At 46.8% G+C, this 14,806-nt stretch overlaps 1 protein-coding gene across 1 annotated transcript in view; it reads left to right on the forward strand.

Moving 5' to 3' along the window:
• Positions 1–14,806, forward strand: part of GALNT2 (polypeptide N-acetylgalactosaminyltransferase 2) — a 191,265-nt gene that overhangs the window by 144,136 nt on the left and 32,323 nt on the right. Inside the window, exons 4-8 of the mRNA XM_070364851.1 lie at positions 2,700–2,798; positions 3,054–3,121; positions 3,373–3,438; positions 11,651–11,772; positions 12,760–12,845. Of these exons, the coding sequence (XP_070220952.1) occupies positions 2,700–2,798; positions 3,054–3,121; positions 3,373–3,438; positions 11,651–11,772; positions 12,760–12,845 (441 nt within the window). The remainder of the gene's footprint in view (positions 1–2,699; positions 2,799–3,053; positions 3,122–3,372; positions 3,439–11,650; positions 11,773–12,759; positions 12,846–14,806) is intronic.

Raw genomic sequence — 14,806 nt, forward strand, 5'->3', positions numbered from 1 at the left:
TGCAGACTCTCCATGCTGCTGATGCCAAATAAGCCCCGGCTTCTGCTCAGTTCTCAGAGAAGCTCCAGGATGAAGGTGCCCCTGACAGCTAGCCGCCCTAGTGGGTTTCTATATCAGGCAGGCGTTCTTTCACCAGCTCTGAAGCAGAGAAGACTGCTTGGCAGCGACAGAGCTCTTTACGTGCAAGATTTATTCTGTTTCTTTTTAAAGAAATTCTTCAAACAACCCCTCCTTTTTCTTGGCTCAGTGTGAAGACTTGGGATCTGAATTCATATGCATACATATAACACTCTTAAACTCACAAGGTATGAGTTATTTCCCAGTTTTTACTTGTCATCCCTCTTTATCTTAGAAATAGGATATACCTCTTAAATTTCCTAATTGCCAATTCCTAGCAAAACTTGGTGCCTTATGACTGGAGAGGAATTTTAATAAAATGGTATGAATGCTGTGTTCTGAAAAATGTGTTCAAAGCCCCTTGAGAATGCCAAATGCTCGTGGAAGACGAGGCTTCCTGCAGAGAGACAGAAAACGAGGAAATAGGACGTGATTGCATCGGCTGAGTTTACTATGATTTGAGCCTGAAAAATGCTCCCTTCTCTCCTTTTGATTTTTCACGTGGCTGCACCAGACAGAGTTCAGTAAATCTGCTCAGCTCAGCAAAGCACCCCCCTCAACTGTGTGGAGTGGGGTCTGATTGCAGAGAGTATTGGCTCCTATCCTGGGGTTCTTATTTCATTAACGTTGCCGATTAGGTTCTTGGGAATGACATTTGTTGGTCATTTGTTTACAGTTGAACCTTGCAGATTCTTACTTCCTTAATCTAACAATCAACAAATTCTTAAAACTGAAAAAAAAAAAAAAAAACCCTAGCCTATCAATCTACTTGTCATTAAAGACTTGACATTAATTCCAGAATGCATTCTTTTTCCCAACAGTGACTGGTATGTCATTTTCTCATAGTTAATTAAAATCCAGCTATCCATATAACTAAAATAAACAGAAGCCCATTTTGTGATCTGACCTAATTGCTTTTTAATTGTACTGCTTTTCTTGCTCATTTTCAAAATTTGCTCTCTGAAATAGTTTTCCCAATCCTGAGGGAAAATAACGTGTCAACCATTTTCCTTTAAGGCACTGCTGAGCTCCAAATATATTAATCTTTCTCCTTTTCCTACTCATTTCTCATCTTTAAGATGAATAGTTTTAATTCTGGGAGCAGATCATTTGCAGCTGTGGTCAGTTACATTAAGAGCTAAAGAGTAAGACAAGTTCTTCAAAAAATACTTGTTTGACTGCGCTGGGGTCTTTGTTGTGGCATGAGAACTCTTAGTTGTGGCATGTGGGATCTAGTGCCCTGACCCGGGGTTGAGTCCAGACTCCCTGCATTGAGAGCACTTAGCCACTGCACCACCAGGGAAGTCCCGAGAGTAAAACAAACTCTTGAAAATATATTGGCCCAACGGAAAGTGTTCCACCTTCTTTGATACCAGTGCAGGGATCCCAGATGGTGAGCACAGTGTGGAGGGGACCGCGTCCCTGGTGGCTGACTGATGGTCCCCACCCTACTGCAGGCAAGATCATCGCTGTCTCCACCTCGGGCCAAGAGCTGCTTCCAGAGGCCAAAAAGGCTTTAGCTGTCTGTCCTCACCCCTTTTCCCAGCTAGAATCAGTAGTACCACCAGCCTGATGACTCCTGAATGCCCTCATGCCATAATTTGTTCGCAGCAGTCCTCAAGAGCTATAAGCCTGCGCGGGGTCTTGTTCTCTCAGGATTCTCTGGAGCATCACCTCTCTGCTGGCGTGTTTTTCGAGGTCACGGAGCTTTCGAGGGACTTGCAGTGCCCCTGATGTTGTTTCTGCTGAGCCCGACCTCCCTTTGCTGGTCCTTGCTGTTGCCTAGTGGGTGATGGCTCAGCATCTTCAGCCCAGGGCTCTAGAGTCCTGTGTTCTGAAACAGCTTTTCTGGGCCCTCACAGCCTTGTGTCTGTCTGCAGGGAAATGCAGACAGAGAAGTGCAGACTCGAGAAGTGCCTGTTGCAGTCTGCCCACAATTTGCAGGGACTTTATTCAGCCTGGTCCCAGGTTCTTTCAGTGCTGCTGGAAGTAGAAGGGGAGCTGATGGGCTCAAAGGCCCAACCATCCTCCCCTCTCCCACAGCAGCCTGCAGGACTGGCACCTAGGACGGCACAGTCTGGCAAGGGGAGGGGTGTGTGTCCTGCGATCCAGGACCAGGGTAGAGCCGGATACCAAATACAGCTCAGCTAAGAATCCCAGCAACCCACATGCTTGCTGCAGGCAAAGTAGGAAAGAAGAAAAGAGCAGCATCACACAGTTGATTCCACGCCTCAGAAGTAACCGCTGTGAATTGTGAAAAGCACATCTATATAGGTGTATCAGCATGTGCGACTGAATGGGAATTCACTGTTTCGAAACACTTTTTTTTTTTTAACACATTAGAAAGATGTTCTCAGTATGTTACTTTTTGCTGAAATCTTTCATCTCTTAAACTGTTGCTTTGGTTGTGTTTTTCTGTTTCCTGATGTACCCTTGTCACTGCATCTCATAATAGGCCAGTGCCTCCTACAAACGGCAGGTTCACCCCGAGTGCTGTCCTGCAGGGCCAGCTGCCTGTGCTGTCGGGGCTCACTGGGGTTTGTCCCAGCTCATGGTTCAGGTCCCTCTTTCTTTTCCTGCAGGTGTCAGCGGAAGCAGTGGCGGGTAGATCTGCCAGCCACCAGCGTGGTCATCACATTTCACAATGAAGCCAGGTCAGCTTTGCTGAGGACAGTGGTCAGGTGAGGCCCACACCTGCCACCCATTCCCACCCACTGAGGCTTAGAGGGGCATCCCCGGCAGGGATGCAGAACAAGAGCCAAGTGCCCAGCACAGCCAGGCAAGGGCTGTCCAGGGGAGCAGACAGGTCCCCTGATTGTGCAGCACAGGAGGGGCTGGCAGCTCCTCCATCCAGAACTGGGGCCAGGGGATGAGAGTTTCCCACCCCCATCACACCCCTGAAAGGCCTGCAACTTTATCTTTCTGCCTTTCCTCAGTGTCCTTAAGAAAAGCCCGCCCCACCTGATAAAAGAAATCATCTTGGTGGATGACTACAGCAATGACCGTAAGTAGAGACCGATCCCCCACCCCTACCCCCTCCTTCTGGCCCTTCTCCTGGGCCCCAGCCTTTCTGGGCTGTGGATGCTAAGGACAAGTTTTAAGAAAAGGCCTCAAGAAGTGGGAGCAGCAGAAAGAGGGCCTCTCTGAAACCCCAAGGGGCTCATCAGCCCATAGGTGATGGAGAATCACCATCCCTGCCCCCCAAGCCCTTTGTAAACTTGAGGTTCAAAAGCTTTGCTTCTTTTTTTTTCCCAGCTGAAGACGGAGCTCTTTTGGGGAAAATTGAGAAAGTACGTGTACTTCGAAATGATCGGCGAGAAGGTAAGACTTCTCTTAATTCAATACTAAAACAGTTGAATTCTGACTTTTCCTGAACCCAGTAATAATGTGAAGAAACATTTCAGCTACAGGAACAATTAACTGTCTGGTCTTTTGTCTGCCTCCCTCCAGCACAGCCTCTTGGGAGCCTCTCCCAGCAAACATAGGAAGGACATTAAAAGCTTACCTAATTGAAATTGTGCACGAGGGCTAGAGTTCAAATTACATTGTTATTTATGTATTTAGAAAACTGGCTTCTCTCTTTCACAACCTAGGAAATCTTATCAAGTCCCTTGAGTACTAGAATTAAGAAGAAAAACTGAGATTTAGTAATGAGAACTTTAATGACTCCATGCTTCAGGCATCTGATAAAATAACTGGGATTCAAGTTTGACAGCTTGCCCAAGGTGAACCATCCAAAAAGGGGAAAGAGCACTGTAATTACATGCTTACTGGATTTGCAAATGCCAGCCTTGAAACCTGCTGTCAGTCTTGTCTTTGCTGGAGCTGGGCTCATCCAGTCCACTTTATTGGCAGTTGTAAGAGAGACTCCAGAGGGGAAAGCATTACTTTGAAGTGTCTGGAAAGGAAACTGAAATCACAGTGTAATTAACACCCAGTGCATCCATGCTGGTAGAGAGCTAATGGCTGGATTCTTGGCTCTTCCAGGGTCCTGAGAACCTTTCTGTAGGGAAAACGGCAGAGCTTTAAACTATGTGCTGTTTTTGCTATTTGAGGATGACTGTTGATCCTGGAGTGGTGGCTGTGGCCTGTGATCAGTGAACACTGTCTTTCATCTGGTCCCCTGTGTGCTCCAGCTGGAGTCAGTCTTTCTTAGCAAGAATCTCATCAGCCAATAAAGTGGGTGAGCCTGTTAGGGGCGATGTCATCAACATCATATTTCAACCAACAAAGATCACCAATCCAGATGTTCGTGATGCATAAACAATGGGGTCAGCCTTGCCGCTAAGCAAACTGTTTGCTGGACTCAAGCTTTGATTAAACCAAAATCTTGCACTGTACTTGCCCCCAAAGAAGTTACATAATAACTTGTTGAAATAAAAACTAAAGTGTCGTCTGGCACGGGGAAAAAAGGTGAAGAGGAAAAAAAAAAAAAGAAAAATTATCTTTCATGTTGGCTGTTGTAACGGGCAAACTGCATGCTAGCCGTATCAGAGTGCCTTTAACCTGCTTAGAAATCAAAAGCAGTGTTTCTAAAAGAAACTTGCCATTTGCTTCAAGTTAGGCTGTTCATGTGGAGGAGAACCCACCTTGTTTTGGGAAAGAATGAAGAGGAGCAGCTGTGGGAAGCCAGATTGTGATAGACCTATGTGGAACACATGAGGAATGAGATAGTTGAGTCAAAAAATACACACACAAACGTGTGTGTGCCTGTGTGTGTGTATCCCATATAGTTAAACACATACAGAAGTGCTCACAGCAATGCTGCTACATGACAGAGCAAGCCAACTGCTTGAAATCTTACAGTGAGGAGCAATCCTGGGGTCGTTTAGTGCTGGGAGTTAATTGTGCCAGCGTTCCTTACCTGGCTTTTGATTATAGTCACCTAGGGAACCTAAAAGAAGACCATTCCTGGATGCTACCCACAACTGAATTAGAATTTTTAGATGTCTAGGGGTGGGGCCTGGGCTTCTGCATTTTGATAATACCGATGTACTTTGAAAGTTTGAAAACCTAGTTGTTGTACAGATGGAAACATTAAGGTTGAAAGAAGTTAAGTTGCGTTTTCAAGATCATCCAGCTATTTAATGACAGTAGTGGGGCCAAAACCATGTTCATAAGCCGAGTTCTCAATTTGTCCCATGTGCTTTTTGTTCCTTTGTTCCTACTGTCCTGCCTGATTAATTGATTTTTTCCAGGTTATTGATATATATAATTGACATAAAATATTGTATTCATTTGCGGTATACAATATAGTGATTTGATGTATGTATATATTGTGAAGTGATCACCACAGTAAGCTTAGTTAACACCCATCACCTCACACAGCTCCAAGTTCTTTTTCTTGTGATGAGAACTTTCAGGATCTACTCTCAAAGCAACTTTCAAATATACAAAACAGTATTATTAACTACGGTCACCACGCTGCACATCACATCCCAGAACTTTTATCTCATTAACTGGAAATTTGTACTTTTTGACCACATTCACCCATCCCCCTCCCTCTGCTGCTGCTGCTGCTAAGTCACTTCAGTCGTGGCCAACTCTGTGCGACCCCATAGACGGCAGCCCATCAGGCTCCGCCGTCCCTGGGATTCTCCAGGCAAGAACACTAGAGTGGGTTGCCATTTCCTTCTCCAGTGCATGAAAGTGAAAAGTGAAATTGAAGTTGCTCAGTCGTGTCCGACTCTTAGCGACCCCATGGACTGAAGCCTACCAGGCTCCTCTGTCCATGGGATTTTCCAGGCAAGAGTACTCTAGTACTCTTGAGGGCTCCCTCCCTCTAGCAACCATCAATCTGTTCTCTTTATCGTTGAGATAATTTTTTTAGATTCCCATATTAGTGAGCTCACTGAGTATTTGTCTTTTTCTCTGTTTGACTTTTTTCGTGTAGCATTATGCCCTCAAGATCCATCCATATTATTGCTGCAAATGGCAGTGTGTGTGTGTGAGTGTGTGTGTGTGTGAGTGTGTGTGTGTGTGTGACATTTTCTTTATCCATTTGTCTATCAGTGGACATCTAGTTTGCTTCAGTGTCTTGGCTGTTGTAAATAATGCTGGTGATTTTTATTTCCTTGGAATTGCTAGATCGTAAGGTAGTTCTACTTTTAATTTTTGAAGACTGTCCATACTGTTTTCCATAGTGAATACACATATTTACATTCCTACAAACAGTGTACAAGGGTTCCCTTTTCTCCACGTCCTTACCAGCACTTGATATCTCTTGTCTTTTTGATGACAGACATTCTGTGAAGTGTGAGGTGTTTTGGTTTGAATCCCCTGATGATTATGATTATAATTATGATTATATATAGTAAAATTATGATTATATGATACGGATATCATAAAATACATACCATATAATTATATGATATGAGTTATATGGTTATATAATTATATGATAAAATGTGATTATAATTATATAATTATAATACCCTTTATGTTGAGCACCTTTTCATGTACGTGTTGTCTATTTATATGTCTTCATTGGAAAAACGTCTTTTCAATTCCTCTGCCTATTTTTAATCAGATTATTTTGTTTTTGTTTTTGCTATTGAGTTGTATGAGTTCTTTATATATTTTGGACACTAATCTCTTATCAGTTGCGTGATTTGCAAATACTTTTTCTCGTTCTATAGGTTGCCTTCTCATTTTATGAATAGTTTCTCTGTGTGCGTGTGTGTGTGTGTGCGTGCTCTGCAGAAGCTTTTTATTTTGATGTACTCCCATTGTTTTTGCTTTTGCTGCCTTTGCTTTGGTGTCAAATTTTAAAAAAGATTATTGCCACCACTTGGTGGGCATGAGTCTGAGTGAACTCCGGGAGTTGTGATGGACAGGGAGGCCTGCATGCTGCCATTCATGGGGTCGCAAAGAGTCGGACACGACTGAGCAACTGAACTGAACTGAATGTTAAGAAGCTTACCTATATTTTCTTCTAGAAGTTTTATGGTTTCAAGCCTTAATTTTCAGACCCTTAATCCATTTTGAGTTGGTTTTTGTGTATAACGTAAGATAGGGGTCCAGTTTCTTTCTTTTGCTTGTGGCTGTCCAGTTTCCCAACACCATTTATTAAAGAGATTATCCTTTCTCCATGTGTATTCTTAGTTCCTTTGTTGTAAATTAATAGCCATATGTGTGGGTGTGTTCATTTCTGGGCTCTCCATTCTGTCTCATTGACCTATATACCTATTTTTATGCCAAGGACATACTGTTTTGATTGCTATAGCTTGGTAATGTAGTTTGAAGTAATTTTTGTTTATTTTAGTGTTCCATTTTCATATTTTTTGTAGCTTTTTAGCTATGCAGTTCTTATACTGGTTGCTCTGAGTGTTACAACATACATTTTTAACTTGTAACAGTCTATTTAGAGTCAATTACAACTTTATGTAAAACATTGCAACAATTAATTCCATTTCTATCTCTTGTCCTGTATATTATTGTTGTCATATATTTCCTTCATTTGTTGTTATGATATGGTTTAAACCCCAAAATACAGTGTTAAAACACTTGATTTAAATAATGTTATCTTATAAAGAAATTAGAATATATAAATGGACTGTAAAATTTATCTTTGTATTTTTTGTTTCTAGTATCTTCGTTTTTTTCCGTAGATTCAGCTTTCTGTCTAATGTCATTTCCCTCCAGCCCAGAGAACCTTTAAAACTTCATTTTTCTTGTAGGAAATAAAATCTCTCACTTTCTCTTTGTCTGAAAAGCCTTTCTTTTTCCTTTGTTAGTGAAGAGTGTGTTTTCTGAGTAGAATTCTGAGCTGACCATTCATCTGTCTTCCAGCACTGTGAACACGCCGCCCCACTGCCTCTGGACTCTGTTTCTCTGCTTCATGTGTAGGCGTCTGAGCTGAGCATTCGTCTGTCTTCCAGCACTGTGAACACACCGCCCCACTGCCTCTGGCCTCTGTCTCTCTGCTCACGTGTAGGCATCTGAACTGACCATTCATCTGTCTTCCAGCACTGAACATGCCGCCCCACTGTCTCTGGCCTCTGTCTCTCTGTCCACGTGCAGGCGTCTGAGCTGACCGTTCATCTGTCTTCCAGCACTGAACATGCCACCCCACTGTCTCTGGCCTCTGTCTCTCTGTCCACGTGCAGGCGTCTGAGCTGACCATTCATCTGTCTTCCAGCACTGAACATGCCACCCCACTGTCTCTGGCCTCTGTCTCTCTGTCCACGTGCAGGCGTCTGAGCTGACCGTTCATCTGTCTTCCAGCACTGAACACGCCACCCCACTGTCTCTGGCCTCTGTCTCTCTGTCCACGTGCAGGCGTCTGAGCTGACCACTCGTCTGTCTTCCAGCACTGTGAACACACCACCCCACTGTCTCCGATCTCTGTCTCTCTGTCTCACGTGTAGGCGTCTGAACTGACTGTTAGTCTGTCTTCCAGCACTGTGAACACGCCACCCCACTGTCTCTTGCCTCTGTTTCTCTGTTCACGTGTAGGCGTCTGAACTGACTCTTCGTCTGTCTTCCAGCACTGTGAACATGCTGCCCCACTGTCTCTCGCCTATGTCTCTCTGTTCACGTGTAGGTGTCTGAGCTGACCGTTCGTCTGTCTTCCAGCACTGTGAACACACCGCCCCACTGCCTCTGATCTCTGTCTTTCTGCTCATGTGTAGGCGTCCGTGTTGCTGGCTCCTTGTCTGCTGCAGGGTATTTCTTCTTGCTGATTTGCAGACTGTCTCTTTATCTTTGGTTTTAGCATTTTGACTGTGACCTGGTTATATTTGATTTGCCTTGCCTTTATCCTGCTCCAGATTTGCTGACCCCTTTGAATTTGTAAGTTGAAGTTTTCACTGAATTTGGGAAATCTTTGGGCTTCTATTTCTTTACATATTGTTTCATGCCTCATTCTTGGCCTCTAGGTGTACATATGTGTTATACCACTTGATATTATACATAGGTTGCTTCAGCTTTTTTATCTTTCAGTATTATTCTCTATTCACCAGATAGATCAGTCTTTATTGATCCATTTTCAAATTCACTGATATGGTTAATCTACTATTCAGCCCAGTCAGTCAATTTTTTGTTTCAGACAATTGCAGTTTTCGGTTCAGGAATATCCATTTAATTCTTGTAGTTTCCATTTCTATGCTGAGATTCCCCATGTTTGCTCATTCCAATCATCATTTCCTTGGAGTTCTTGGATAAAGTTATTATAATAGCATCTTTAAAACCCTCATCTGTTGATTTCAACATCTGAATCATCTCAGGATGTTTCTATTGACTTTTTTTCTCTTGAATATAAAATACATTTTTCTCTTCTCATGTCTGCTAATTTTTTTTATTTTATGTTGGAAATGGTGAATGATATGTTGTAGAGACACTGCTGCTGCTGCTGCTAAGTCACTTCAGTCGTGTCCGACTCTGTGTGACCCCATAGACAGCAGCTCACCAGGCTCCCCTGTCCCTGGGATTCTCCAGGAAAGAACACTGGAGTAGGTTGCCATTTCCTTCTCCAATGCATGAAAGTGAAAAGTGAAAGTGAAGTCGCTCAGTCATGTCTGAGCCTTAGCAACCACATGGACTGCAGCCTACCAGGCTCCTCCGTCCATGGGGTTTTCCAGGCAAGAGTACTGGAGTGGGGTGCCATTGCCTTCATCGTGTAGAGACACTAGATTCTGTTATCTTTGTCTAGAGAAAGATCTTTGTTATATATGGTTAATTAAATAACCAGCTTATGACCTTGAACTTGTGTAGGTTTGTCGTTACACTTCACTAGGATGAGTGTGTCTTGGGTGAAACCCTTATTCCTGAGACGTAGTCTGTATTCCTAATGTGTCCCTGCTGGAGTTTCTGTAGAACTACGGTGTTTACCAAACCCTTCTAGCTTGGCAGAACTCGAGTGCCAGAACTTGATTCCAGCAGAAATCTCCGTCCTTTCTGTCTTCTAACTGTTTATCTTCATGGACTCTTTAGGGTCTCCTCTGTGCCTGCAGGTCAGGAGTCAGCCAAGGATTTCAGGGATCACCAGATCCCTCCCAGGATCTCCTCCTTCTGTTTCAGCCACTCTAGAAACCCCAGACTCTACCCTCTGATACTTCAGCCCCAAACAGCTGCATTGCTGATTGGAGAGTAACACTAGGGGGAAATCCCATGTAAAGAGAACTTTCAGTCCATGTGATTTTATTGTTATTATTGTTTGGCTGCACTGGTCTTCACTCTGGTCCTCGGCCTGTCTCTGGGTATGGCTCGCAGGGGCTTCTCTCTAGTCTCAGCACACGCGCTTCTCCTGCTGGGCACATGGACCTGGTTGTCCCCACTACGTGGGATCTTACTTCCCCAGCCAGGGATCAAACCCAGATCCCCTGCCCTGGAAGGTGGATTCTTAACCATTAGACCACCAGGGAAATCCCTAATTCTCTTCATTTAGGGGTTGAATGCCCTCTAGTTGGAGAAGGCAATGGCACCCCACTCCAGTATTCTTGCCTGGCAAATCCCATGGACGGAGGAGCCTGGTAGGGTGCAGTCCATGGGGTCGCTAAGAGTCGGACACGACTAAGCGACTTCACTTTCACTTTTCACTTTCATGCATTGGAGGAGGAAATGGCAACCCACTCCAGTGTTCTTGCCTGGAGAATCCCAGGGACGGGAGAGCCTGGTGGGCTGCCGTCTATGGGGTCGCACAGAGTCGGACACGACTGAAGTGAGTTAGCAGCAGCAGCAGCCCTCTAGTTTCTGTTTGCCCTTGGCTACTCGAGCCCTTTCCAAAATTGGATTTTCCATTTTGCTCAGAGTTTATACTTGTTCTCTGGAACATGGTTTGCTACTTCATAATACCAAACCCAGAAATTGTTTGCCCGATCTTCCTGCTCTAGCATTCAGGTCTTTAAGAATCACTGAAAACCCTTTTTGACTACTGTACTGTGTAAAGAACATACAACACTGTAGTGTCCTCACTGGTTGGGAATATTCTCATCGTCTCCATGTATTTATTCCCAGCATCTAGTGATGAATATACTATGTATGAGAAGACTTTGTGTGATAATAAAAGGTGTATATAATCAGCGGATCACAAGTATATAAATTTTTTAATGTGACCAAATAGTATAACTAATTTTGTGTAAAAGTCAAACAACTGGGCTTTATCTTTTATGTTAATTTGGCTTGTGATAAGTCTTTGAAGACAAAGACATTCACAACACTATTATCATTAAATTATTGCCATTAAAATTGGCTCCATTAGCACTTGAAGTGTCTGGGTAACACATTTCGTACCCTAGTTAATTAGAAAACTCTGTTGCCATGAAAGTAGTTTCGGAAGTTACACATTTCAGTTGCTTGGTAGAGACTTCAATTATGTAAAGGCCTTCCTCAGAAGGCGGTTTTTCAAGTTGTTTTCTCAGTCATCCAGTGAGCTTTAAAAAAAAAAGTCTTTATCTGGGTGACCTCAAGGCGGTGTTGATCCCTCCGCAAATGTGGGTGGTAAAGTCTGTGCCAGAGAGAGGGCTGCGTGAGGGGTGTGGGTGCTGGGTTCCCTCGGTTTCTCCCCTGACGTGCTTGTGCTGTCACTCCACAGGCCTGATGAGGTCGCGGGTGCGGGGGGCCGACGCTGCGCAGGCCAAGGTGCTGACCTTCCTGGACAGCCACTGCGAGTGCAACGAGCGCTGGCTGGAGCCCCTCCTGGAGAGGGTGGCTGAGGTGAGGGTGCGGCCGGGACGGGCCTCTGGGCGATTTCGTCCACTGTGGGAATCTGTCAGTAGGGGAAACCGCTTGGCACGTACAGGGGAGGGTGAGCAGAGGCTGCTGAGAGTCTGGATCGTCTAAGACAGCCCGCCCCCTCGGAGGGTCTTCCTTTCCTGCCCGGAGCTTTGCGCCCATTCTGAGCTCAAAGCAGGTAGAGTGCTGAGGACAGAGGCCGCAGGGCCCCCAGCCTGGCCTTGTCGCCCTGAGACCCGGGCTGTGGCTGGTGGGCAGGGGCAGCCCCAGCCACACAGGGACGCATGAGGCCAGCAGGTGAGCGGGGACTGCTCACCTTTGCCTCCTAGAAATGCTATCTCTAGTGTTATGTCCGGCCTCTTATGACATCTCTGTTGCCATCTGCTTGTTTTATTGACTTTCTTTTCTTCCTACTAAGAAAGAGCTTCTTTGGGACAATAAAGCAAATGTAATGAAAGTGCTGGAGAAATATTAAAGGAACAAGTCATTCTTTTTGTACCATAGTCAGGAATGCAGATAAGCAGCAAATCATGAAACATGAAATAACAAATGAAATAACTCAAATGACGTGTTGTAATCCTCACTACATAGTCTCATGCTAATGCTTGCTGAGATGCTATCAGCCACTCTTAATTTCTTCTTTGGGGTTAATAAAAATTGACATTTGTTCTTGGCTGTTAGGGAAATAAAACAAAGCCAGGAACAGTCCCAGGAGGTAGTTGTTCTCCACCAGTGAACATGTACGGGGCTACCCCACACCCCCTGGCACCTCCTCTGGGGCCGCGTGCTCTGTGCTCCTGACCCCCAGCACAGTGCAGGGCTGTGGGTGCCAAGCCAGGGGGCAAACCCCAGGGTGTGGGGCGGCGGGTGTTGGGGGCAGGGATCTCCCTCTGGGCACTGACGCTCAGGCCTCCCCCGTGCAGGTCCTGGTTGGTCCTGACACCTGCTCTTGCCTCCCCTGCATTTCAGGACAGGACCCGTGTCGTGTCCCCGATCATTGATGTCATCAACATGGACAACTTTCAGTACGTGGGCGCGTCTGCGGACTTAAAAGGCGGGTAGGTGCTGCTTGGGGCCCAGCCTGTGTGCGGCTCAGTGCTGCTCCATCTCAGGTCAGGGGCAGCGATAACACCTGCATGCGGCCCTGCAGGTCCCCACCAAGAACGCGCCTGTGCTCAAGCCACAGGGCTCGTAAGGGGACAGAAGCAGCCTGGCCTCCCTGAGACTGCCTCCACGGTTCCCATCCTTATCTGCTGCACTTACATGGCTGCAGGGACGTGTGGCTTGGTGTACACAGCCATCCCCATGGGAGCTGGTGGAGAGATGCCAGGCTGACGGATGTGTCCTCTACACCCCACCATCCCCTTATAGCCTCCATCTCCTGCTGGAAACCCATCCACCTGGCTCTGCCCTGATTTCTGGGCCCCCAGGCCTGCACGGCCCACCCCTCCTGTGGCCTGACTGTCAGCCCCTCCCCACTAGCCACCACGTCCCGCCTCCTTCACAGCCCACCCCTCCTGTGGCCTGACTGTCACCCCTCCCCACTAGCCACCACGTCCCGCCTCCTTCTGGGGACCCTTTTGTCTGAATGATGCCACTAGTTTCGCAAGGGCCCTTATGTCTTGAGTGTGACGGTAAAAGCCACCCTCCACAAAGCGCCATAGTGAGGTGTCTGATCTTGTCTTTATTGTGCTCAGTCATGTCTGACTCTTCAAGACCCCGTGGACTGCAGCCTTCTAGGTTCCTTTGTCAGTGGGATTACCCTCGCAAGAATGCTGGAGTGGGTTGCCATTTCCTCCTCCGAAGGATATTCCCGACCCAAGGCTCGAACCCATGTCCCCTGTGGCTCCTGCATTGGCAGTCCTTACCATCTTGAAAATTATCGAAGGCCCCAAAGAACTTCATTCACGTGGGCTGTGCTGATGAGCATTTGCTGTGTTAGAAAGTAAGGCTGATGGTGAGAACAGGGAGTGATGCAGGCACACCTGCGCTGCCCGTGTGCACTGACGCCTCCTGTCCTGAAGCTTCCAGAAAACTCCTTCCTGCACCTTGGGAAAATGAGATCGAAAGGGGCCTGTAAAGCCTTAATATAAATATGAAAGGAGTTTCAGTATCACAGACCTCCAGAAAGGACCTGAGGACCCCAGGGGCTCCTGGACTCCACCTGGAGAGCTGCTGTTTTCATGAGGAGCTTCACAAAGCTGATGGGTACACAGGACTCATGCTAGCTGGCCCTGAGGAGCCAGCCCTATTGTCCCTGTGACCCAGGACTGTGTGTCTGTGGGGTGACCTGGGTCTCACAGGCTCTCCTGAGACCCAGGACTGTCTGTGGGGGTGACCTCTGGCCCACAGGCTCTCCTGTGACCCAGGACTGTCTGTGGGGGTGACCTGGAGCCTGCAGGCTCTCCTGTGACCCCAGGACTGTCTGTGGGGGTGACCTGGTACCCACAGGCTCTCCTGAGACCCAGGACTGTCTGTGGGGGTGACCTGGGGCCCGCAGGCTCTCCTGTGACCCAGGACTGTCTGTGGGGGTGACCTGGGGCCCGCAGGCTCTCCTGTGACCCCAGGACTGTCTGTGGGGCGTGACCTGGGGCCCGCAGGCTCTCCTGTGACCCCAGGACTGTCTGTGGGGTGACCTGGGGCCCGCAGGCTCTCCTGTGACCCCAGGACTGTCTGTGGGGGTGACCTGGGGCCCGCAGGCTCTCCTGTGACCCCAAGACTGTCTGTGGGGGTGACCTGGGGCCCGCAGGCTCTCCTGTGACCCCAGGACTGTCTGTGGGGGTGACCTGGGGCCCGCAGGCTCTCCTGTGACCCAGGACTGTCTGTGGGGTGACCTGGGGCATGCAGGCTTCTGCACGGCCCAGTGGTAAATGCTTCAAGTTCTGAAACTCAGCTGGTTGGCAGCCTGTCCTCTCAGAACTCAGCTAAGAGCCAAGAACTCAGCAAAGCCTACTGTAAAGAGAGAAACAAGAGAGACATCAGAACCTTTGCCTTCCATGTGTGCGAGTTATTCACT

This window comes from Bos mutus, chromosome 28 (assembly GCF_027580195.1).
Source record: "Bos mutus isolate GX-2022 chromosome 28, NWIPB_WYAK_1.1, whole genome shotgun sequence".
NCBI lineage: Eukaryota > Metazoa > Chordata > Mammalia > Artiodactyla > Bovidae > Bos > Bos mutus.